Genomic DNA, 26,962 nt, shown 5'->3' on the forward strand with positions numbered 1-26,962 from the left:
TGAATTCGTTTTTTTAATTTCTGGTTCATTCCTCTTATTAAAAGGTATCAGCTTAGCCCTCAGGGCTACTTTGAGCAGGAGTCATTTATAAAAACAGGTGGGTGTAGGAAGTCTCTTCAGGCCAAGCAGCATAAACAGGAATAGTTCACACAGCTAATTGGATTCTCCTTTGTAGACCAATTCTACAAAGACACAGAAGCCTAGTTTTCCCCAGTAATAGTCCCGTTGGACTGGGCACATTAAAGATTTGAGAATTCCACCCAAATCTGCTGCCATTTCTTTCAATTATTTGAAGGGTATCTGAGCTTGAATTCGAGTCATCCCATCTGACACTGCAGCAACAGGCAATGTGGTGCCCCCTTCTGACAGTCAGGCAAGAACTTGAAACCACTCTTAGCAGCAATTTTGCACTCAGCTTCTTCTCACTTCTTTTGCAGAAATTTCATTTTGCTACCTAAAAGGAAAAGCATAAAATAAAGAAAAACTGTAAGGTTGAGACATGCATGGGCATGCCTATTTCATTGCGTTCATTAAAACGCATTCGCTTCCCATGAAACACCCCGAAGCAGTCAACCATAAAAACATCAGCAATGAAAACATACATAGAAACAATTTAAATCTAATACATAAACAGGCTGGGATAAGAATCTCCACTTAAAAAGCTTGTTGGGAAATGAAGGCCTTCAGCCAGTGCCGAAGAGATAACATTAATTACACTTGTCTGGATGAAGTTCCAAAGGAGAGATTCCATCACACCAAAAGCCAGATTTCTACATTGTGCAGAATGAAACTCAGAATGAGATGGTATCTGCACAAACTTTAACCAGAGGGTGCTCTAAACACTTCTACAGGGCCTACATCAGCTGTGGTGTTAAGTTTTGTGTGGATACGGGTGATTTTGACCTGAAAGTATTTTGTAAAACTCTCACAGCAAGCTTCCAAGCAGTTGGTTGCATCCTGCCCAGGGCTACATCTCACCAGCCCATTCACCATTTGGAAAAGCTCCACTGCAGGTGCAATGGAGGCAGAGAAGAAGGCTTATTATCAAGGCTGAAAGGTTTTCTTGGTAGTTCATAGTTACACAAATTACAAGCAACCAAGGCAGCCAAGAACAAGACTGAGCATTATTTACCCAGACTACGGAGGATTTTGTTCATCCCACTTGGCTCAGACTCTGGAATGGTCTCCAAATACTCCAAGGCACGGACTTCAAACAAGCCTAGAAAAAAGGAAAGCATCACTTAGACATGCATCTCCCTCTCTCTCTCTCTCTCTCTCTCTCTCTCTCTCTCTCTCTCTCTCTCTCTCTCTGGATGAAGTTTCAAACAAGATTACACATGAAAAAGCCCACATGTGCCCCAAAGAGGGGAAATACCTGTACATTGCCTAAAAGAACGGATGAGTGCATGGATGCAGCCAGGCATCCTGTTCATAGCCTCTTATTCTGGGTTGGAGATGCTCTCACGTTCTCCAGCCTTTACCTCCTCCATGGCAAAGGAAAAGTTCAGCTGTTTAATTATTTCCCAGTGCACTACCCAGGCAGTTAGTACAAGAGCTGGAAGAGAGTCTGAAGGTTTTCCATCACCTCCAATTCTGGTACAGTAGTACCTCGAGTTACAAACGTCTCAGGTTACAAACTCTGCTAACCTGGAAGTGTTACCTTGAGTTGAGAACTTTGCCCCAGGATGAGAACGGAAATTGTGTGCCGGCGGCACAGCGACAGCAAGAAGCCCCATTAGCGAAAGCATGCCTCTAGTTAAGAACAGTTTTGGGTTAAGAATGGACCTCCAGAACAAATTAAGTTTGTAACTAGAGGTACCACTGTATTAACTTAAGTGAAAGAAAGGGGCCTCCTCTCCTGTCCATCATGCTGACGGCTACCTGTCTAATTCTTTAATAAAGTAAAGCCAAGCCAGCCTTATTGTCTGAAGGCATTTGAATTTCATTACAATCTTGTTTAAAAGTTAAACAGTTTATCTACAACTCCTTGGAAGTGTGGATAAGCCCTCACCCCACTTTCCTAGAACTAAATAAAGAATGCTTTGGGGGAAGGCAGCAAAGGACTGTCACTGTTTCCAAGCTCAGAACCTGGAGGGGTTCACAACTGAAGGCAGCAGCACCTTCCCAATCCCATAAGAAGAGCACAGAACATACTGCAGGCACAAAGTAGCTCTGCATTTCTAACATTTTCACTTGGTTAATTTTAATCAATTCTCATTGAAAATTCCCAAAACCTAACAAAGCACAGAGTCGTAAAAAAAAAATAACCATGCGCAATAGGTAGGGCCAAGAAAACAAATGGCCATCCAAAATAAACGTGTCCCTCCAAAATGAGGAGAAAGCAGGTGGTCAATGGTCCTGGTTACCTGCAGTAGCAAAACATTGTAGAAGGTACCAGATATTGAAAAACAATCCAACTTGGATTCCCCTTTGGCTGTTTTAAATTCTTGTGCAAATACCACAATTGTTCTACATAAAACAAGAATAAGGACTGGATTTGGCAAGCGTCACCTTTAACCCCGCTCTTCCGTAGCTCTCGATCCTGTATGAAACCAGCGAACATTTGCGTCTCCATGAAGATGTCTAGGAAATGGCGCACGTTGCGGGAGGTGTGGGACTTCCGGAAGGGATCCCGCTGGAACACCCGCTCCCCTTTCTCAGTGACGTGCATGTGCAGGGAGTAGTGCCCCACAATCTCCACGAAGAAGCGCACAAAAGCCTCCGATACCAACAGGTCCAGAGTCACGTCACCTACCAGAAGGCACAGAAAGCAGTCACATCTCAACCTCTGGAGAGATCAACCTGGACTTCGTTCCCAAAGGCTATGAAGGGACCGCGCATCCTATTGGGTGGGTCAGAGCCTAAATCTCTACCTACATATCTCTGTTTAAACAGAGATAACGAAACTTGGCACATAGCTCAGGATGTCAACAGCTTCAGTGGGTACAATAACTGTACTCTTAATGGGGAGCTAGGTAACCATCAACATGGATGCGCAGCAGCAGCAAGGGTGGGTCTGGGAATCCAAACAACCACTTCTCTGTTTCCAAGCATTAGGATGCGTGTGCAATTTGCTGGAAGTATTTTCCCAGTCACCGTTTCCTCACTGCAACCTCCTTTCCTCCCCATTGTCCCTGGGGAGTTAAAGCCCCTTCCTGACACTTTTTCCTCTGCCAACCACTTTCCCACCACCCCATTTTGCCACTTTGCAGTGAAGATGTCTGGAGATTTCCACACCACCATATTCTCATGGATGTCTAATTTCCTTTTTCATTATTATGATTATTTTATTTTTTAAGTTTTCCAGTTTTACAATTACACCTTTTTCCTATTCTTATACTGTACAATAACTCTGCTTGACTTCCCACCCAGCATTCCATGACAGTTCTTTTTACATCTTGCTTAGCTGCATATACATTAATTCCTTCACCTTATTTTCCACACTCTCTTATCTTTCATATTATCAACTGTTGGTCACTAAGTACCCCCTTATCTGGAATCTATATCTGAGGTCAATTTTTTGTAAATATCCCCCTACATACTCCCACTCACTCCTTGTCTGTTTATCATCTTGATTTCTTATTTTAAATGTCATACTGGTAAGCTCTGCATAGCCATTGTTCTTTCCCTGGGGTCTCTCTTTGTTTCCAGTATCTTGTATCTACTATCCTTGCTGCTATTGTTGCATATAAAAATAGGTTGTGGGCCTTCTTTGGTAACTCATTCCCAAGTACACCAAGAAGAAATGCTTCTGGTTTATTGGGGTAAGTAAATTTGAAGATTTTCTTTCACTCATTGTACACAATCTTTCTGATCCAAGTCACCTTGTGTGTAATTCCGCTCCCGAGACAAGATTTCATTTCTCTCTTCCAAGATCTGTACGAGTGCAGCCTGGAGCTTGTGAGGTAGGATTTCATCTTCATCTGAAACCTTTAAAATAAAAGGGAAGGAAGCAGAATGGTGGTAGTTAACATGTATTCCAAAACAGGACCATGTGAGGGCTGCTTGGTGTGAAGAGTGTGGATAGGGAGAAGTTATTCTTCCTCTATTGTTATATTAGAAACTGAGCTCATCTAAAGTAGCTGAATGGTGGAAGATTCAGGGAAGGGAAAAAGGACATGCTTCGGCACACATTGCATGAACTACAGTCTGCAATTTGCTACCATAACATGTGGCAATGGCCACTACCGTGAACAGAGGATCAGATAAACAGACAGAGGATAAGAGAAACTGATGTACTCCTGAGGACATTTATAGCTTTCTATAATTGAAACCGAAACAAATCTTAGCAAATTGCTTCTACTTAACCCTTTGGCCTATTTAACCCTTTGGCCTAAACTCCTTAATTCTTGTCCTCAGTTGGATCAAAATCTAGATACAGCTGCCTGCTCTCCACCCTCTCTGCCTGCTGCCTCTCCACCCACCTTGGCCACTGCTGAAGTTTAAAACTGTAAATTCCTCTGGGCAAAGATCCTGTCTTTTGCCATGGACAGAGATACCATTGCACAAACAACAGCCTGAGATTAGCAATGCCTTTCAAAGATTCTAATGTACTGAAGAACGGTGGTACCTTGGTTTAAGAACAGCTTAGTTGGATTAAGAACGCTGCAAACCCGGAAGTAGGTGTTTCGGTTTGTGAACTTTGCCTTGGAAGCAGAACATGTTCTGCTTCCTGTTGAGTGTCTTCCATTTGTAAATTGAGTTCCCCGCTGCTATGGTAAAGCACGCCTTGATTTAAGAACGCTTTGGTTTAAGAACGGACTTCCGGAACAGATTAAGTTCGTAAACCAAGGTACCACTGTACTAGATATTGGGCAAATGCAATGCCCCAATTACTCCTGAGTACTCCTTAACCAGGAATTGTGCACTAGAACTATAAAGCCCAATGACACTTCATTTTGCTTGGTGGAATGTTGCATTGAACAGTTTGTCAGTCTCCCCTTGCTTTGCCTGGGGGAGCACCTTCAGGCAACAGGGGAAAAGGGAAGCCAGCAGAGAATGACAACACTAGATATTATTTTAAGAACAGCTGACTACAGGAAACTCTCAACTGTCTAGACTCTAGACAATGAGGAGAAGAACTCTTGTGGAGAGGAAGCACAGAAAATAGAAGCAGCAAGATGCTAGAGAGACAATAGCTTTCTAAAGACCAAAATTCAAGTCACATTACAAGTACAGTTTGTCCTTGTACATTTTTATTTCAGAACAGCAATCATGGGGCAGGTGGCCACGATCAGGACCAGGACTGAAGAAAGTGGGGGAAGGGACTTAAATCTTTAACACCCATCCCCTTAAAGCTATTTGTGTGAGAAGCAAAGCTGCCATTGGTCCCAGCAGAAGCTTCTTTCTGTTGCAAATAGCAACTCAAGGGGAGAGGGGATTTTCAGCAGAACTATGGCATGGGAAGAAAAGGTTTTAAAAATCTCCACCCATGCAATTCCCAGCATCTCCAGATAGGGCTGGGAAAGACCTCTGCCTTAAACCTGATCTGTCTTGATATAAGGCAGCTTCCTATTTTCCAAGAATAACCACAGTTTATGGATTAGACAACACAGTAAACCGAGGTTAATTTAAAGCAAAAGCTTCCAGTCTCAATGCAGCCATGTTGGGGATGGGAGAGCGATGGAGAGCACAGAAGTCCAAGGGGAGCTAGGCTCATTCCTATGATGCTAAACCACGATGACCATGGGCTCAAGCCAGTAAGGAGCCCCATTGAACTTAAGACTCATATGCTCATCCTCCTTCTTCCCAAGTGTGTCTAGGAAAGTGTTTAGTTTCACTTTCCACAAGACCTGGCTTGTTGTTAGATGCAAACCAAATATTGTGGTTTAAAAACACACTCTGGTTAATTAAGCAAGCCAGCTTTGTAATCTATTGTTTGAAGTTAAGTTTGTTTAGAAACTGGCTAAAGTCTGGGATTCATGGTGACTCCTTCATGCTCACGCACATAGTTTGAAACAATGCTATCTCATTATGTGAGAAGTGGGCCAACTGGAAATTTTGGCCGCAACCCCCTACTAAATTTCAGCTATCTTAGGAAATACCACTTCCCCATAGAAAACACTTGTTGATACCTAAGCCACTCAAATGCACAAAGAAAAACTCCCTTGGGCAATCTTATCTCCCCAGAAGCCCAGCATTCTGCAGTCCCTCTTCCCAGTCCTCAGAACCACAAAATGACAAGACTAACCATCCTTGATGTCCTTTTTCCTCGTCAGTGTATACAGTTTTGGGCAGAGGAAATCAGGTAAATAGCAAATGGGAACAGATTAAACCCCGACTCCCCCCAGCTCTGCAGTCTCAATCCAATCAGTTCTCTGTTGCTTTTAAGCTTAAACAAAGAGCCAGCAGATCTGAACATGGATCTCCAATGTGCATTTTGGTCCTTAGCTTCTTTTGTGTATTTATCCCCACTCCACTGCCTGTAAGGCTCCATTCGGCTTGCTTGTGAAGTAGCCAGTAGCTAAGTTATTTGACTCACCTGTTGTAAAAATGTATCTGCGCACAGATCAACAATCAGTACCTAAGGAAAGAGATAGACGGTTACTGCATATAATCTACAAACCCCTTGTGCAACCCACAGTCCTCCTATGCTGATTCATATGACACTGACAACAGGCTATTGTCTGGCTGCACGGAACAGATAACACAGATCAGATAACATAAGCACAACCCTTCTTATCAAGTGACCGCGGTGTCCATCAATCGTTGGCAATCCAGGATAGGACAAAGTTACCCCTTCATAGCTCTGACTTCAATTCAAGCACTTTGGTGGAAGCTATTGCACATGGAGGGGGGGCACATCTACAATGACAGCACATTCCAACTGAGAAGAGAATGAAGGGGGAGTGGTGTCTACAAATGAAAATTCAGATCCCTGGCCCCATCAGAGTCTTTAAAAAGTTCTTCTGTGTAAATGGGCCATTGAGCAAACAGTTATGTTGGTACCAATGGAGAGCATTCAACTAACATGTCCCGTCAGGACAAGAATTGCTCTGGAGGGTTGGGGGAATGCCTAGATCAGATTTAGGGGGTATGGGGTGGCAGGAGGGAGACAGAACGTTCTACTGCACAAGCAGAAATCCTTGGGCTGATGAACATTCATGTAGCACTACACTGGATACACTGGAAACAGTTTATCACTGATGGACTCAAGGTTCGTGCAAGCGTAAGAATTAAGCATATTGTCTTAAATGAATAGGTCACCCCAAAACACACCACTAAAGCTTTCACCGCCTCCTCACTAAAATATGGTGTAATAACTGGGGCACCACCATCCCTGAAATTTCCTCCTGAGGTTTTCTCAGATCTCACCTCTTCAATGGGCAGGTCCTGGAGCTGAGTTAAGGAGCAGGAGAGGATGCCAATAAGGAAAGGGGTAGGTGAGCAGACAATGTCTATCATAGAATCTGGCAGGACAGGGATATAAGTGTGTTGCCAGGTGAACGGGTAGAGTGCTGCAACCACAGCATGACCACATTTGGACAAGGTGCTAAGTGAGGAAAATAAAACAAAAAAGCATTAGTCAGTATATGAAGTCCCTGGCTGATGAAAAGCACCCCTAATTTAGAGAAATTAATTTAGTACAGGTAAAGGCTAAAATGTGATGTATGTAATGGTCCCATGCAAGAGGAAATATGTGCTACTTTTGGAACGGTACCACTGCAAAATAGGGGTAGTTAACTGCAAGAATGAATGCTGTCCCATAATAAATACTCCCTGGTTCCGGAAAGCCAGAATCTTAGCGGGAAAGAATACAGGCTTTTCCATGGCATGAAAGTCTTCTAAGTGCAATTTGTTTTTCATCGAGGAAAATTCAAACATGCTATCTCCCACCACAATTATGAAGTTGTACAGTTCCAAGATGACTGTGTAATGCACTTTTCCTGAGTACGAAGGTGCATAGGAATATAGGAAGCTGCCTTATACCAAGTCAGACAATTGGTCCATCTAGCTAAGCATTGCCTGCACTGACTGGCAGTGGCTCTCCAGCATTTCAGACAAGATTTGAGATGCCAGGGATTGAACCTGGGACCTTCTGCATGCAAAGCAGATGCTCTACCGCTGATCTACAGCCCTTCCCCAGCTGGCCCTGCCATTCCAGATTTTGGTGTCAGGTTCCATGCAAGCTACACCTTATGGGCAAACTTATGTAAAGGTAGACCAATAGTCTTTTCCCCCAGTACTGTAATTCATGAATATCTGTTTCACATTTCCAGAGTTTGCATTTTATGGTGGCTGAATTTGGATGATGATGATGATGATGATGATGATAGTCTATATATGCATTAACCAGAAAAGTTGCAATTATTTTGTGGCATGAAAGGTTCAGAAAGGGGAAGGGGGAAACACATGCACACAAAGATCTTGCCAAGCCAGGCAGGCGACTTGTCATTTCAGTCTCACCTCAAATTGTCAGCAACAAAGATCACCCTCCTTTCCAGCAGGAGAGAAGCGCAAACTTGGATCAAGTGAGAGATGCTGAGGCACTTAAACAGGCATTCAAAGTCGACATGTTCCAGACGTGAGTCCAGGGGACGGCAAAGCTCAATTACCTGAGAGCAGATAATTGTAAATGAGTGATGGACAAGAACTGAGCTATTTTGTTCTCTCCTGAAACCCAAAATGTTGAGGTGGTACAGTGGTACCTTGGTTATCGAACTTAATCCGTTCCGGGAGTCTGTTCAACTCCCGGAATGGTTCAAAAACCAAGGCGCGGTTCCGATCGGCTGCAGGAGCTTCCTGCATTCAATCGGAAGCCACGGAAGCCGCATCAGACATTCAGCTTCCCAAAAACGTTCACAAACCGGAACACTCATTTCCGGGTTTGTGGCGTTCGGGAGCCAAAACATCCAAGTACCAAGGCATTCGACAACCAAGATACGACTGTATTCAATTAAATAATTATAGGAGCAGAATGGCTTCCTCTCCTCCCTCCACACATGCACTATGCCATCCCCAAATCTGCTATGAGGGTTGGGAGAACCCCCAGAACAGATTTAAAGGGGTGCACAAAGGGGAAGGGAAGTCCCACTGTGCAAATGGAAGTCGTTCCGCTCATGCATTTATTTAGGTGTGTGCTCATAGACTTGGCAAGCTCTGAATTGTGTCCCAAAAGGACAGATAAAGGATGCCAGCAACCCAGCAAACCTCTGGAAATTGCTTTATGGATTGCACATTCTGGGCAGTGAAGCAAGCCTTCCCCCCGAGTTCCTACTGCAATCATGGTGATCATTCCTCACACCTTTGCTAGGCAACAATGCCTTTTGCCGTTACCTCATTTCCTGCTCCTGGCAGGAAACTCTTTACAGTGATGGTGCGCCCAGGAGCAGGGAACGGTGCCTCCATGACGCTGCGCATGAATGGGTGCACCAGGGCTGGGGACATCTCACGCCTCTTCTCCACTTCATCCAATATCTGCATGAGAAGAATTCTCTGTTATAAGACTGGTTCTTCCTGGCCGCAACACAAGTGAGAAACAGCTGGATAGCTCAGCTGGTTATAGCGTAGTGCTTATAGCACCAAGATTGCAGTTTTGATCCTTGCAAGGGACAGCTGCATATTCCTGCATTGCAGGGGGTTGGACTAGATTATTCTCAGGATCCCTTCCAACTCTGTGATTCTATGAAAGCAGAGAGGACTGACACTTCAGCACTTCAGCCGATGTCCTCTCACTTTCAATGTGTAAGATGTGCTGTGTTATTGGCACATGATATACAGGGCATATTCATTTCCCTCCCCCAGCACAGATGTGTCCTTCATTGTAATGGCACAACCATCCAGACAAACCAGTTTTCCAAGTTAATTCACCAGAAAAAACAAAATAAAATAAAAATAAAAAATTCCTTCCAGTAGCACCTTAGAGACCGACTAAGTTTGTTCTTGGTATGAGCTTTCGTGCTACTGGAAGGAATTTTTTATTTTTATTTTATTTTGTTTTGACTATGGCAGACCAACACGGCTACCTACCTGTAACTTCACCAGAAAAGTAAGTGAGTAAGTCACCGTGTCACCAAATGTGGGCGGTTTTCACCCACCCAGGACACACCCCTAGGTGCATCCCCCCAATTCCACCTTCCTCACATTCAATTCCTCATTCTTTCACCTCCTCTAGCTCATTGTGAGCCACTTTCAAAGTTTGTTGTCAGCATTCTTCCAGCCACCTACGCTTCCTTCACAATACTTGATTAAGTCACGTAATTACGTATTTAAATGCACACACACCCCATTTGTTTTCCACGGCTGTCTCTTTCACTTTTCTAAGTGGCCGCTAGTGTGCTTGGAGTAATACTGATCGTGTAATGAGATCTGAGATCTTACTGTATGTTACATTGTGCATCTCAAGACAAATGAGGAGGCGGAAGTTTTACCCTGGGGCCAAAGCAGAAGGCAATCCAGTTCAACCCCCTAATCCTATGAAAAACAATGAGTGTGCATTTCCTCCTTGCTCATGAATTCACACCTAAAATCCATCAATATGGTGCATGGAGGTTATAAATGGTTCAAAGAGAAGGCCAAAAGATGCTTAAAACTGAAATGCTATTAAATGTTAATGTTCAATTATACATTCCTTTATATGACTGATAATATTGCAAAGAGCAGTTAACAGTTTTTCGAAGACAAACATAAGAACTGCCTTGCTGGATGAGACCAATGGCCCATCTTTCTCTCATGGGGGTCAACCAGATGCCTGTGAGAAGCCCACAAACGAAACATGAGCACAACAGCACTTTCCCCACCTTTGATTCCCAGAAACCAGCATTCAGAGATATACTGCCCCTGACACTGGAGGCAGAACACAGCCATCACGGTTAGTTGCCAGCCAGATGCCTATGGGAAGTCCAAAAGGAACTGCTGGCAAACAATCAGGATGCTTTGTGCTAATCTCTCAGATCAGTTTGGCAATGCCACAGCGACTACGTATAATGAAGGCTGTGAATCAGAGTTCTGGTTTTGACCTATAAAGTCTTAAACGGCTCAGGGCTGCAGTGCCTCGAGGACTGTCTGTCCCCTTATGAACTGACCCAGACCCTGAGATCACCATCTGAGACCCTTCTTTGTGCGCTTCCTCCACAAGGTCCAGAGGGTGGCAGCACAAGAACAGGCCTTTTCTGCAGTGGCTCCCCATTTGTGGAATGCTCTTTCCTGGGGGGGTTCACCTGGCGCCTTCATTACATATCTTTAGGCACCAGGCAAAAACGTTTCCCTATAACCAGGCTCATAACATTCTATGTCCTTTAAAACGTGTCCTTTAAAATTTGTTGTGTTATGTATTATGTGTTCTTATGTTGCACTTTTATGTTGTGATCTTCAGATGAAGGGCAGTATACAAATTTAAGAACTGAAAATGAAATGAGTGAAAAGCAACAAGCATTCTAGGGGGCGGACAGCTGTTATGTGATGAAGTCTCTTCAGAATACAAGTACCTTACAAACCACACTGAAGGAATTATTGTCATTTTGCCAGTCTGTAGCCAGCAAGGCAGTTTTCTCTGCAGTCTTCCTCAAAGCATTAGCCTTCTCTTCCAGTAAGAAGGGAACTGAAAGCTTGTTTCTTAAGAGCTTCTTTAAATCAAGAGACCACATCCTTTCCAGCCACAACTCTGGGGGCTGGGGAAAGTGGGGTTGGCTTTGGATTAACCTTTACTGGTGCTGATTTTGCTTCCATCCCACTAAAGGTGCATTAAGATTCATCCTTTCCCTTCATTTCCTTTACTGCAAGGTTGGGGAGCCTGTAGCCTTGCAGATGCTGCTGAACTACAACTCCCATCATCCCTGGCCTGGCCCTGCTGGCTGGAGCAGACGGGAGTGCAACTAACTGCTGTAGACCCACAGGCTCCCCACCTTGGTTCCTCTAATGTTCGGCAGCTGCTGTGAAAAGATGTGCCATCCCAACAACCAACAGCAACCCTAGAAAGGCATTTTGCCACTTTCTCTATGAGGTCCAGGACAACCCACTCACCTTAGAGAAAAGGTTGAAGCAGCCGAGGCGACTCACCATGCAGTATACCTCAGGCAGTCGTTTGCCTTTCCCTTCTGGCTAAAAAGGCGACAAGAGCAGACTATTAGGTGCAACACCCTACCATCACCTGAGCATCCCTGGTTTCAGCTTCCCTCCACCCTCCTTTTCCTTCAATATGCCAGGCTTAAGAATTATTTGAAGCTGCTCAGGCATTTAGGCTGCTAGCCACTGCAGTGGCACTGAAAGCCAATCTGTCTACAGGACTGTGGACATGCACTCATCCTTCACCTGCAGCTGTAGAGCTTTCATGCTAGCATCCAAGACAGGGAGCTACTTACTATGAGCTTCTTGCAATATCCGAACCAGCGGCTGCCATCCTCACCAGTCAGCACAAAGGAAAAAGTTTCGCTGGGAAAGAGAGAGAAAAGTAGATGTGCCATGCTGACTGAGCGAGCACAGCAGGAGTTAGCCTACCCTGCACAGGGCCCCATCTTCACAATGTGAATTTCACTGCTGGGCACAAATGACACAGCGCTTGTCCAGTTCCTAAATCTGTTTACAGCAGATATTTCATCAGTGTGCTGCCTTCCAAGATCTCCACCCACCCAGAAATGACCAGAACTGGCCGCCAAGAGATTACCTCCTTACCCCACCCTTGTTTGCAAGGGTCCCACTGGGGTAGGTAAGCAGTTCATGGTCAGCAATATCTAGGTCACTGCGACACTGTAGTGAATTAGGGGAAGAGTGGGCAGAAAGTAACAAGCAAATAAAAAGATCGCTACAGGGTTGTAGTTTTGTTTGTGCTTTTAAACACTCTTTTCAAGGAAGGGAAGGGTACCTTTTTTTTTTTTAATCAAATCAATTTCTTCAACTAGCCAAAAGGACACGCTTCCTAACGCATCACAGTCTGAGAGCTGCAAAACCACATGAAAGGGGAGACACGTTGCCCCTACCAAGGGCAAACAACCCCACTCCTCAATGCTAATCACTTCTACCCCCAGGGTCACTATTCAGCCCTCAACAAGAGATACCCTAAGAGATGGGAAACCAGTAGCAAGGGACCTCGGGCCTGCAAGACCATTTCCCATAAGTCATGCCCAACACCTGTTGTCATCATTTGTTTATGTATTTGAACAATTTGTATACCACTTAATCAGTCATCTCCAAGTGGTCGGTGTACAGGAGACCCAATGCAATAAGACTAAAAATGTGTTAAATTTGTAATATCAGAATTCAGTTTAGAAGCCTGCTGGAAATGAAAGAAAAAAGGCTTCATTAAGTACTGGAAGTTCAAGAGGAAGTGACATCCAGTGTGGGGCGGTTTCCTGCCGAAAGGATGGATTGTAAGGTGCCACTGACCTACTCATCATAGGTGCCTCTAAACCCCTGTGCCTTTGCAAACTGATTTCAAACCGCCTGGGCAAAGGAAGTGGGTTGTGAAGACACCAACAATCAGCCTGCTTACCCCTGAGCTTTTGGCAATGAAAATGTTATGCCTGGTGTCATGGTGAACATTGGGTAATTGACAGGTTGGTAGCCACACCAATCTGTCAAAATGCCACACAAGGGTTGGAGGGGCCCACTGGTTAGGTCCAGTTCCCCACCGCTGCTCCCAAGTAATCCAGTTCTTAGCCTAGATTCTCGCTAAAATAAAAATAATCCATTTTACAGTCTCTCACCTCTTTGACTCTGATGTTGGGCACCAGTCTTTGGGGTCAGGAAAACAGAATTTGGGGATGACCTTTAGCCTCTCTTCAGTGTCCTTAGACTGCCGAAAGGGGTGGTCAGGCTGCAGAGGGAACACACGCCACATCACTGAACACAGCCAGGCAAGCAAAGAGTTTCCTCTCTGGGTGCAGACATGAGGGACTATCCTCCAATACACCAAACACCAGCCCCCCTCCCACATCAATTTTCCATCCTGTCCTCTCTCTCCAAGAGCTGCTTTTGACTTGAATACCTTGAAAAATGTACCCCGCTCCCCCCAAATAAAAATAAAGTAAAAATAAGTTACAATTTTTCAAAGGCGGAGGAACAGTTTCCAGGTATGATCAGATCAATTCTGCAGTAAGAGTATGCAGGTTACTGATTTCCTTCAGCATTCATTAACCAATTCCCAACAAATGTTTCCAAAGCAGTGCTCAATAAAAATATCAGAAAACAGAGTGTATAATAATAAAAAAATAGGCACATGACTATATACATGCCTTGCTATTTCCTGATTAATTTACAGCATGGCCTTCGTTGTAAAAAACACACACCCCTGCCCACTCCAGTCTAGCTTGCTTTACTGTTGAGGCTAGTAAAGGCTTTTCAGGAGCTTTGCTTCACTGCAGACTCCCATGCAAGGGAGTGACTGGCACATTGTTTGGAAACAGCACTATTTTCGGAGCTGGCGATAGCCTGTAATCACTGTGCTCATGTTATAATCATTGCCTCGTAATTGCTAGGGCAATGTTTCCTGCTGGATCCCAGCCTCAAAGACCCTCCCGTGCAAATCTTGTTAACATCCTACCAAATATCTCCCAGGCAGAGGGAAGGCTAGCAGACTGGCTGGGTGCCATCCACTTTGTCAGCAGTGGCACAAAGAGAACACACACACACACACGTCATGGGAGGCGGTGGGATGTTGCTCACTGTGCCTCCTGAGCAATGTAGGCCAACACATCCCCCTCCCTGTTTTTGTTATCAACAGCAACCAGGATGAAGTCAGCGCTGCTCTGGGATTACCACTAAAACTCAGTTGCACTTCCTCTTTCTGTCTGTGGGCAGCCCCCAGCAGCGCAGCACTAGAAACTGGTGCATGTTTTGCCATAACAAAGCTGAGCTTCTTTTCTGGCTCTCTGGGAAAGAGCTGAGCAATCGTTCAAGCCCAGATTTTGCACAGGGGCTTCGGCAAAGCCAGCTAGGTCAGCACTTGGGCATTTCCACTAGACCACAGTCCAGCAGGCAATGTTTCAGCCTGAGGACGGAAATACATGTTGCTCCCCAATGCATGTAACATGTAAAGCCCAATGGTTGCTTTTCTTAGGCGGGAGTTTTGGACTGGGGGGGGGGGTGGAGGAACTGGAGAGGGAGCATTTAACCCTTTCTCCGCCCCCAAATCAATTCTACAGCCAAGCTGCTTGCATCGCAACACCTCCATCAGATTCCAGATGTACTTTTGAGGAAGCAAGTATGCATTTTAAACCCCACAGGATATGTATTTTGGAGGTGCAATTTATTTCAGGCAATGTAGGCCATCTTTGAGTGTTTTAGAAATAAAACAGAAAGGTGGGGTTAAAACATCACTTACAGATAGATAGACCAGAGATCTGGTTTATAGGAGGAGGAGGAGGAGGAGGAGGAGGAGGAGGAGGAGGAGGAGGAGGAGGAGGAGTGGTGTTTGGATTTGATATCCTGCTTTATCACTACCCGAAGGAGTCTCAAAGCGGCTAACATTCTCCTTTTCTTCCTCTCCCAGTGTGGTGTAGTGGTTAAGAGCGGTAGACTCGTAATCTTGGGAACCGGGTTCGTGTCTCCACTCCTCCACATGCAGCTGCTGGGTGACCTTGGGCTAGTCACACTTCTTTGAAGTCTCTCAGCCCCACTCACCTCACAGAGTGTTTGTTGTGGGGGAGGAAGGGAAAGGAGAATGTTAGCCGCTTTGAGACTCCTTCGGGTAGTGAAAAGCGGGATATCAAATCCAAACTCTTCTTCTTCTTCTTCTTCTTCTTCTTCTTCTCCCACAACAAACACTCTATGATGTGAGTGAGGCTGAGAGACTTCAAAGAAGTGTGACTGGCCCAAGGTCACCCAACAGCTGGATGTGGAGGAGCGGAGACGCGAACCCGGTTCACCAGATTACAAGTCTACCGCTCTTAACCACTACACCACACTGGTTTATAGGGAAATGGTGTAGTTTGCATTTCCCTCCTGAAGCTGCATTTTTTAAAGAAATGCAGCTGTCAGACTCTTTTTGCACGTATTTTGCATATGACATGCAATTAGGCTCCAATGACGCTCCAGTTCCTGAGGGGCCTAGGACAAATCCCAATGGCTGCCACAAAATCAATCTCAGTCACCCACTGCGCTATGGGCCTTTGATAAGTCTCTTTCCTTTACAAGTCACTGGGACTACACAGTGGGATTATTTTAAGAGATACATAGAACGTCAACCAAGGACTCACAGACCAGATATTGTACTTGTGCTTCTATTCATCTCAGTGTGTATTATACTGCTATGACAAGAGCAACGGGGCTCACAATGCATGCTCACAATAACATTAAGTTCTGGACAATAGAGACAGGTGTCCATATTGCTATGCCACTCACCTTGCTAGGAAACTGCTGTATAATCTGTGGGGTATATGTCGCATCTGATGGCTTCTTCTGTAGTGACACCACCACAAAGAGCTCAAAGAGCTGCTGCTCCTGGAACTCAATGAGGTCCCGCTCCAGAGTCTGGTAGTGTGGATTTCTCTTGGACTGAGCCTGTACCTGCAGCAGGCGTTTATGGCGACCTAAGGGAGACAAATGACCTCTTAACTGCTAAGGCCTTTTATCCTGAGTGAAGGAAGAGGAGGCAGCAACAGAGAGGAAGAAGGTTGAGGGATTAGGGGCACATTAGCCAACATGGTGCCCTCCAGTTTTTGTCGAACTCCATCTCCCATCAGTCCCACGCAGCATGGCCAAAGCTCAAGGATTATGGGAGCTGTAGTTGGACACACATTTGGAGGGCAATACATTGACCTGGCCTGGATTAGGGAATTTACTCAAGGTCATGCAGACGGTCAATTATAAAATTGGGAACAAGGCAAGCTCTATTCTCCCGCATACCAGTAAAGGTTGAAGGAGCAGTAAGCAAGAGACAGCTTGGTAGCAAATTAGCTACGCTGCCCAATCTGAGGCAAAACATACTAACATCTGAAAGCTACAGCACGAGGACAGAACTGGTTTCCTCCTCTCCCCCATAGTGAGCTATTACAACGCATCCCATTGCTGGAGCAGTATTCAAAACTGCACCAACTGCAGTGACTTACGCTTCATGCGGCCTGCCTGTAAAAAGTCGCACTTCCTTTATTCCAAACCTGACTGCAATGTCTTCCCTCCCCACCTCTAGCACCTAAGAGAGGATGCTTATCTGAGTGCCCGCACAAGACAGTTTGCAGGATGGATGGAGACATGACTTGACATTGGTGGGCACTACTGAAGTGTGTCAGTGCTAGGCTACAGGCAAAGCTTTGCAGGCACGGAGAGCAGGAAATGCTGGTGTGTCCAGAGCCACTGGTGCCAGCTAGAGCAGATGAATCATGACGCAGATCCAGTTTGGAGCCTGTTGCTCTAGTTGTTCTTCCTCCAGTGCTTATATGCAAGCCTGGGATAAAGGGCCAAACTCATTATGTATAATCTCACTCCAGTTACTCCTTTTTTCCCAGCAAAGGGCGTTTCACAATCTTGCAGGACCATACAGAGTACAGAAATGAATGGGCTAAAGAGGCAACACTGGAGGTGCCTTTGGGAGGGGCGTGTGACCAGCCTCTTAATATATTTTACCACAAGAAGCTCAGTGACTACTTCGTAGCACCATGGAACTGGGGAGAAGCAGCCTCTGCAGCATCTAGATGCCCTGACTCTAACCTTTTTCTTTTCGGATGTCTTCTCTTCACCTTTGGAAAAGATCACAACTGCTTTGGATGGAATCTATTCCCTAAAAGAGCTGGGTTTTTTGAGGGGAAACCTCCCTCCTTTGAGAGAAGTCGTTCCACACTGGCTCATGTGCAGCAACACCCATTCATGCCTGCCATGTGATTACCAGGTTTCTCAGAGGATTCTGGTCCACTTTCAAGGTTTATGCGGAGCAACAGCTAAGCTTGTTGGGCTTTGCTGTTGCCCTGTAAAAATCAAATGTGCCCTAGAACATGTCAAACAGTCACTAGGGAGAGGCTACCCTTTGCAAGAAAATAGAATAATGACAGACAGGCTGCCTTTCAAGAAAGCTTTCCATAGTTGCTGATTTTCCCATCAAGCAACCAGAACTCCAAAGTTCATGGGGACACAGTTTGAAAGTCACCACCTGAGCTCTAAACATGCCCACTTCCTTCAGATATTTTTTTTTCCTATCAGTCACCCCAATCCTTTATTCTCTGCACTGGGATCCTAGGCGTGAAGTCCTCATGCCAAAGTTTTAGTAGACATAGCTCCTAAGCAAGCTATGCTGGAAGAAATATGCATCCCCTGAGCTCCACAAGCAGCCAGGAATGGGGAACCGGTGGCCCTCCAGTTGTTGATGGTCTACAGCTGCCACCATCCCTGATGGCCAACCTGGCTGGAGGTAACATGAGTTGGAGACCAACAACATCCAGAGGGCCACAGCTTCCCATCCCTGCTCTAAGCATTCATAGTGAGCCCATTTTGCCACAAACTAATTGTCAATATTCCAAATACTCAAATGGTTCACAGAAGCTATATGTAGCCTGGCCACTTCCAGTAAATACACCAGCAGGTGATCCAGCAGCTATAATTATGCCCCATGAGCTGGCTCAGCCCTTGTGACTCACTCACTTTTTGGCAGATTCTCCGGTTCACTGTCATACCCATTGGTTTCACCTGAAACGATAGAGAATTTCCATCAGAATTTGCCAGCTGGGTGAGAATAGGAAATGCTGGGAGGCAATTGACGCGCTGATGACCCATCATGGGCCTAAGGGCACCAAAAGCTGGGCATAGGTGCAACATCTGGCAAAAGCATCTGCTGCCACACACACTCCAAGTGTTAAACAAAGCAAATAAAACTCATCATATGGTTTCGAGGAGGCATCTTCCATGTTGTGCAATGTAAGGAAGCATCACCATAAATTGTTTAGCACTACTAGCCAACTTGACAATGCTGATTTGCAAAATGCAGGTCACACAAAGAACATGTGGCTCTTTACTAGGCAGTTCAGCACATGCCGGGAAGGAAAGCTGCACAGAAAAACGTAGTAGCACAGTTTTTAAAAAATCAGGGATTACTTTATTCTTCTGCAATTTTAGTACAGAACCTTTTACATTATCCTAAGGTCATTAGAGGAAGGGCAGGATAAAAAAGGAGTAAGCAAATATTAAACATAATCATTACTCAAGAGTTGGCAAGTGCATGCTTATCCCCATCAATGTTTGGATATCTGACTAGTAGAACTGTACATAACTCAAAATCTATACCTCTGGCTGGAGAAACTTCTTTTCCTGTCTGGGCCACCAACTTCACCCTTTTCTTCCCTCGTTTGGAGTCAAAGATTTCCTGAATCTTCAACACAAGCTGAAACCCAAAAAACAAAGTGGAAATCAAGAGGGGCCACATGTCTCCCAAGTATCCATACAAGGACCGTAAAAGCTGGCCATTCACAGAGCAATGTTGGAAAATTTTGAGGTGGGCAGCTACCAAACCCATGTCAAGGATGATCTGATCCATCGAGAGGGCAAACTGAATCTTCTGGCCTCCAGAAGAAACATACAAAGGTGTAATTGAAAAGGATAACAGGGGATGCATATGGACACTGGATATACATGCCACTAGGAGTCCTGACATGGGCCTGATCTTGGGACCAGGTCACAGGGAGAAGTGAAACCTGTGGGCCACTAGAGAACTTCCCACAGTACTCTGTAGCATGAAGTGTTTGTTACATCTACAGTCTTGCGCAAAGGCACATTCAACTCCATGTACAGAGACCCAAGATTCATAACATAGGTTGGCTTGACTTTCGAAAGGTGTGCCTATTTAGAGGATCAGGAACATGAAAATCTATATTCATGCTCCATTACAACCATGTTCACCATTCTAGAATCTGATTGCTCATGTGCTACTGCTGAGAGGGAACCACTGATGCTCTGGCCCCCTCATGCATCACTGCTGGCTGCGATCCAACAACATCTGGAGGGCCACAGATTCTGAAGGAAATGGCAGCAAGGGACCTCCCTTGCCGGGACTGAGGAACAGTTTGGACCTGGAAATGAAGGGAAGGACTGACCCTTCGAATAAAAGAGAGGGGAACATAGTTCCATATCTGGAAGCAGGCAGGCAGGCAGGCAGGCACTTAGCTACTGGGTGCCCCTTTTTTGAGTTATCTACTTTACGTTGTTCTAAAAAAAAAACCATGCACTAAGTGGTGGCGGCAGTGGCAGCCAAGCCCATCCAGTTCCATGTGTAGTATCAGGCATCTCAAGCCACAGGCAGACAGAAAGCTCTTGGCTCAGCATGTCAAGTCATAACCTGCTGGCGCTCTCGTCTCCTGCAGAACTGCTTTGCTGCCTGAAAGGCGCGGCACGCAGGCCAAGTTCCCTCTTGCCCGGCTTTAAGAATGCATTCAACATTCCAAGCACAGGCCACAGGGTGGGGACCAGTCGTTCCCATCACCACCAGCAATGCACAAATGCAAGAGGCAATCGCCAGGTAAATCTGCTCACAGTCCCAACCCTTTCCCTGACCTCGGCAACCCAAGCAGGGTCAGGCGGGCAGAGGAAGAAGGAACCGCAGCAGCAATCTGCTCAGCTGCCCCTGGGCCAGGGCGGTGCACAATGGCGTGCAGCACAACCCGAGGGCACGGCTGCCCTTTTGCAGGAAGCACTGCACTTCCTCCATCCATTTCCTTCTGCCTGTCTTCCGCTCCTGCAGAGTTTTCCCAGCCTTGATCTTAATCTGAGAGCTACTTCGCACTTTGAAATGGTAGCCCGGTTACACTGGTGTTTGTTGAGATGAAACTTGCAAAATGCCAAAGGGGAGAAAAGGGGGGGGGTGCATGCCAGGTAGCTGCGACTTTCCACAGCTTCTTGCCACGGAAGCACTGTGATTTGGAAACGTGTTTCCCTGCCACACACTTTTTAAGCCAGCTGCCACAAACTCTGGCGGTCACAGGGCTGTCACATTTGTCAGCGGCTTCAAGAACCCAGGAAAAGTGGTTGAGAGCTGCAGATATGGCGTCAGGATGCTGGAACATAGCACATGCTTCTCTGGTGGGGTTGACCAAGATTCTTTGCCAGTGTGTTTGGGCATCACTCCAGCAATCTTATGAGTTCAGAGTGAGAGAACAACATGCATTTTCCCTGTCAGTAAATTACTCCTTTACTTTTGGAGGCTGTTTAGGGGTCTTTGTCTGACAAAGGGCACTCATGTGGGACGTTTCATCATTCCTCTTGGCACAACGTTTATAATCATCTTTGCACACTCCAAAAAATGCTGATGTGTAACACTTGGAAAAGGCAACAAGTCTGGCCTGGGGAATATGCTAGCCTTCCCTCCTCCTACCCCCAATTCCCTCTGCCACAGAAGAAAGAGATTTCTACTAGGCTGCGTGGGCTGGATCAGTCCTTTAGCCTAAAGTAGATGCCAGAATTAGGAGCTTTTATTGCTCAAGTCCCTAGCTAGACAACAATATCTGAATCACATCTTTTTTGCAATGCTGTCTTACTGTAGGGTTACTAAGAGAACTGGTGTGTGTTGTGCACTGAATTTTTAAAAATACAGATGTATGCGAGGTGATATAAAAAGACCCCCAGCTGGACAGGAGTCCAATTTCTCCAGTGCGTAGGCAGCATCAGAAGCGAATCTTGGTTTGCCGACTACACCAGTCAGGCATCTCTGTTACTCACTCACCCATGGGAGGGAGCGGCAGGAAACACATCAGGAAAATGATATTCAAGTTTTATGGAACTGTCTCATTCCTAATAAACTGCTCAGCAGCTTCAAGCCGCAAAACACTTTGGAGGTTAAAATGTTAAATCCGGAGTAAGCCACTCCAGAGGAAGAAGCTACATGAGTCTAGGCAGAATAAAATGAACTCAGGGTCATATTGATCCTTTACAAGCATCATTGATCACTTGTTTAAAATCAGAATTAAACTTCCAAAGTGAATGGGGGTTAGCTGCTTATTATCTGCACGTTGCCACATACTGCCTGTGCCCACTTGCTAATCAGCCTGAATAGCTGTCTATGCACAGCAGGACAACAGCATCCAAATAAACAAAGGAGTGAAATTAATTCAGGCATGGGCTTCCACAAGGAAGACTAGCTAGCTGAATCTTGCACCTAGGTTTGAACTAGATTCAAATCACTGCTCAGCATTGCTGCAGAGGAAGGATGAACATCTCCTCGTCCTCAGGACCATTCCCAGAGCTGAGTGGTGTGGTGCATGAGCAGGGAAAGAAAGGAAAGACTCTTGCTCCTCTTGCTGCTTCCCCCCTGAGGGCGGGGGGAACCCTCCAAGTTTTGAATCGTGCTTCCTCACCCGAGGTAGATTCTTCCTCTTCCTGCTTCCAGCCTCGCCTGCTTTGAAGAACTTCCACTCCGTCAGCGTAACAGGTAGAGTTGTGTCCTTTGGCAACCTCCCACGCAGGCAGATCCTTGTGGTCTTTAGCTCCAAGGTTTTGCGGTGAAGGAAGTGTGACTTTGGGGGCAGCTGCACAAAACCAAAAAAGAGGGCAAATAAAAACATGGTTGAGAGTGAGAAGGTTTCACTAGGAAAGTGATTCCCACTAAGCAAATTGGGTAGGCACCAATAATGCACAAAAATTCAGCAAACAGGCTGCCTGCTTTTGTGGTAGTGGCAATGAAGTAGAAGTGTCTAACAGGTATGGGAACAGTCCCTGGTTTGGAGAAGAGCACAGGACAAAAAGTCCCCTTAGTTGAGCAGTGGGGAAACCTAATTAGGCCTGCCTCTTCTCCCACCGCCTGCCCAATTCTCCTGATTTACACGCCTGTGCATTTAGCAATTGTTTAGCTTGGTGATTGTCCTCTTCCCCTAAAATCATTTGGGGGCAAAACAGCAGCTAACAAAATCTCCTCAAAAGTTGTTGGAACTCCAATCAGCCCCACCCAGCAAGACCAATGGCTCAGGGCTGGAGGGCCACAGGATGGGAAAGGCAAGCATTGTGAATGCACCTCAGGCTCATTCCTTCGCAAGTAGGAGGGATGGAGAGGAAGCTCCAGCTTTCAGTCTTGAACAAATGCACTTCCCTATTTTATAGGTGGTAAAAGCACAGTGAGTAGGAGGTCTGAAAAGGGAAGCATACACAGGTGCACATGTTTAGGCAACAAAGTGCCTCCCCTGCACTGCTACAAAGAACCCTGTGGTGCTGTAGATACTGGGCATATGGCTTAATCCCCAGGCAGCACAAGCTCCCCTCCCCAAAAGAATACCCTAGTGCATGTGTGTGGTGGTATGCTCCTAACCCACAGATTGTGAATGCGCTTCAGCATGCATGCACAAATTTCCCCCTTCCTCTTTTGTTCTCTGCATGGGGAGTGCAGAGTATTGTCTTCGGACAAAAAGAGATCAAGCTAATGCTAACACAGCATAGTGAAGCAGCATTTTACTCTCTAATGGTGAATTCACACACATGTGCAATCTTCAGTCGATAACTGCCAACAATGGTGAAAGCCACAGTGTCACAGGTTTGCAATCACCCCAAACACAAAACTTTTCAATGGAAGCAGTTCAAACACTTAGCTCAACGCTACTGAGTCTGTACATGTCTGAACTTATTCCATCTTAGTCAAGTGAATTCCTGTGAAGTGCAGGGGCAAAATCCAACCTTAGAGAACAGATATTGAGAAATGGGCCTTCACCTTGGGAGGCTTGATGGTGTTCCGGGCAGGAGGCAGCTTCCAAGCAGAGGGGATCCTCCATAGAGGCTTCACTTTGATGTCTTCATACAGGTTCTCCTTAGAAGGATCTAGGAAAAAGGAGTATCGTGAAGGAGACAGGCAGAATACCAACATGCTTGCAACAATAAAAGGCACAAACTAGAACCATGTCTACAGCAGGGGAGCGGAACCTCTGGCCCAAAAGCCAATCCTGGCCCACCAGGGGTTCCAATTCAGGCCACAAGGGACATTTTCCAAAACCACAGCCACCTGTCAATCAGCTGATGGGCAGGGGGTGAATTCTACCTTGTTCTGCTACGCAAGCAAGTTCACCAAAGGGAACTCTTGCACAGAGCCAGTGGCTGCAGATAGCAGGTTTCAGCTCACCACCTACTGGTTGATTGGGGGGGCGGGTTCAGTCCTGCTGTGGAGCTGAAGCCCAACCACACAGGCAAAACTTGGCAGGTGGGAGGGACAACCTGCCTGTCATTAAGATGTCAAAGGTCACACACAGGATTTTCTTGGTACAACAGACCAATACAGCTACTGTTTTGAAAATGATTACTCTCTGGCTTTGGTGTGCTACACACACACACAAAACATCAGAAATCTATCAATTTGTTCTCAGAGAGCTGAGAGGAAAACATCCTTTTCCCAAAGCTGTACAACCAGGAAAAGGCTCCTGAGAATACATCAATTATTTCTATCAAATAAAATGTGGCCCTTCAAATTGTTCTGAAACTACACAGAAAGGGGGTGGAGGAGAAGAGACACTTAAAAAGAAAACAGGAAAAATAAGGAGGAAACGAACAGGACTGAAGCAACTCTGATACAATGAAAGAATGGGGCAGCTTGAGCAGGTTTGGGGGCAGCATAAAATGACATTAGGGCCCATAGGGTGCCTACTTGTGAACTAATAGAGAGGAAATGTGGGGGGGGGGGCAGAAAGCACAAAGCAGCAGCATGCTCTGCAAATCCCCACACCCGCTTCTCTTCAACTTGCTGTTTTGCAGCAGAGAAGTGGTATTTGATATCTAGGCATCTATAAACATGTTCAACAGGTCAGCTCCAAACTAGTATCATTAATTTCCTCCAAGTGAACTTTGAAACATACCAATAATGTCCTCATAGAGGTTGTCCTCCGATTGCGTGCAATAGAGGCGGACACTTGTGGTGCCATTCAATTCTTCGTGGAGCTTTTGGTACTCCATGGCTGCTAGCCGGTTTCGGTAACCTTGGATGTCCTCAAATTCAAAGGACTTTCTGCAAACAAAGCATAGAGTTGCCTTATCATCACACAAGCTTCACAAGCAATAACATGCCCATCTCCTATGTTTTGTCAAAGGGCTGCTGCCCATGTCTAGAACTGACTGACATGTTTATTTTCCTTCTGGAGAATTTTCAGCATAAAACTGCTCTTTTACAAAAAGTAGCATTATGCATGTTTTTGGAAAAGCTCTGTCTTCAGTTCTTCTTCATTCAGAATGTATAAAGACAATAGAAAGGGGTGAGAAAAATTTTAACATAATTTCTCTCAGAAATTGTTTTTCACGCCTTAAGGCAGTGATGGGGAAACCTGTTCCAGCCCCAGGAGTTGCTGGACTCCCATCAGCCCCAGCCAGCATGGCCAGTGGGCAGACATGATGGGAGTTGTAGTCCAACATACATCTACATTTGAACATATGGGTTGTAATAGTCAATTTCATTTAGACAACTATTTAGACTGATTATATTAATGTATACTAAAACATGAATGATGAAATACTCTTACTGTGAAAAATTAGCTGGAAACTTATTTATTTATTTTTATCTATCCCCCCCCCAATTTTTTTCTGTTACAATTGCAAATAGAAATATTGAAAGGTGGGGGAGAACCTTTCTGATTTCCTGATGATGGAAGAATGAATGGGGGGAACTGAGAGAAGAGTATGCTTCCCTAAGATGGGGGAAACCGCAATGATTAGGAACAGGACTTGCTACAATGAGCAATATCCACCACAGAGCGGGTGGTGCTGTGGTCTAAACCACTGGGCTTCTTGGGCTTGCTAATTGGAAGGTCGGCGGTTTGAATCCGCATGACGGGGTGAGCTCCTGTTGCTCTGTCCCAGCTTCCGCCAACCTAGCAGTTCAAAAGCACACCAGTGCAAGTAGATAAATAGGTACCACTCTGGCAGGAAGGTAAATGGGATTTCCGTGTGCTCTGGCTTCCGTCACAGTGTTACATTGCACCAGAAGCGGTTTACACATGCTGGCCACATGACCTGGAAGGCTGTCTGTGGACAAACGCTAGCTCCCTCAGCCTGAAAGCAAGATGAGCGCTGCAACCCCATAATCGCCTTGGACTGGACTTAACCATCCAGGGGTCCTTTACCTTTACCTACTTGCATAAGAGGAACCAGAGAGATCAAACTGGCACCCACCTCTTGGATCTGCTTCGGATTCCTCTGCTGGCCACTCTCTGCCCAGAGTCATGGGAGGTTGAGGCAGGACAGCCACCATTACACTGATGTTCTGGCGCCTTCCTCTCGGCATAGCCTCCATTAGGGCAATCTGTGTGGTCCTTCTCAGACAGGTATCGGAAAGTCCTTCGTGGTTTGGGTACTGGATTGATCGCTGGCCGCCCGTCCTGGCCTTCAACATCACAGTAGATGTTATCCAAGCTCTTTGTTGGAGCCAGGTTCAGCTCCTTCTCTGTTGAGCCACAGCTTTCCCGCTTTCTTTTCAGGTCCAAAGCCAGAGAGAGGATTTGGTCAGGAGGAAGGGCTTCTATCTGTTTCCACAGCTCCCGTGAGGTGTAGAAGTTCCCTGGAGGGAGCCTCTCCCCCTGCCAGTCCGCCTCATCCTCTCCTTCAGATATAACACCATTGGGGAGCTGCTCAACCAAGGGACTCTCTGGAGCCTCTTGGAGCCTCTCCTCTTCCTCCTCAGTCACACAGCAGAGGCGAGAGTTTTCCCGGAAATCTAAGCCAAGGCTCTGAATGTTTGCTAGTCCTTCTGAATGCCTGCTGTGCCCAAGTCCCACCGTCTGTCTCCTGCTCTCTTGACCATACTTGACCGCAAAGTCCTGGGGCTTCTGTCTTTCCTCCTGGCAGCCCCCTTGAGTCCGACCCTCCCACTGAGAAATCTTTTGTTTAATGTTCCGGCAGTGGCTACGAGACAGGGTTTGCACAGCAGTGCGGGAAAAGCCAGGATCTGTGCTGCCCGTGGGGTGCATGGCAGGCAACGTAAGTTCACATCACAGCACGTTGCCTCCCAGTTGCAGTAAATGAGATTTGTAATTCCAGAGCCAAGATGCTGGGAGTTTCCAGTCAAATCCAGTTTGGAAAGTAATCCAACAACTGTGCTGAAAGGGGAAACATATTCTGATGGCACCCTGAAGAAAAAGAAAGAAACGGAACATCC

The 26,962-nt window shown here is 45.9% G+C and overlaps 1 protein-coding gene and 1 non-coding gene across 2 annotated transcripts; both read right to left on the bottom strand.

Annotated features, from left to right (window-relative positions):
* Positions 1-12: 12 nt before the first annotated feature.
* DENND2C (DENN domain containing 2C) lies at positions 13-26,962 on the bottom strand. The gene is made up of 18 exons (XM_033153018.1): positions 25,981-26,962; positions 24,675-24,823; positions 23,543-23,649; positions 22,203-22,373; positions 19,144-19,240; positions 18,505-18,549; positions 16,276-16,463; positions 13,641-13,750; positions 12,300-12,369; positions 11,962-12,039; positions 9,277-9,417; positions 8,407-8,555; positions 7,315-7,492; positions 6,482-6,523; positions 3,825-3,930; positions 2,512-2,751; positions 1,133-1,219; positions 13-454 (listed from the first exon to the last, which is right to left on the bottom strand). Exons 1-18 carry the CDS (start codon positions 26,772-26,774, stop codon positions 423-425), a joined length of 2,784 nt encoding a protein of 927 aa, XP_033008909.1. The 5' UTR covers positions 26,775-26,962; the 3' UTR covers positions 13-422.
* Positions 8,008-8,079, bottom strand: TRNAA-UGC. Its single transcript has one exon. It is a non-coding gene; the product is annotated as a tRNA-Ala (tRNA).

Source organism: Lacerta agilis, chromosome 6, assembly GCF_009819535.1.
Source record: "Lacerta agilis isolate rLacAgi1 chromosome 6, rLacAgi1.pri, whole genome shotgun sequence".
Taxonomy (NCBI): domain Eukaryota; kingdom Metazoa; phylum Chordata; class Lepidosauria; order Squamata; family Lacertidae; genus Lacerta; species Lacerta agilis.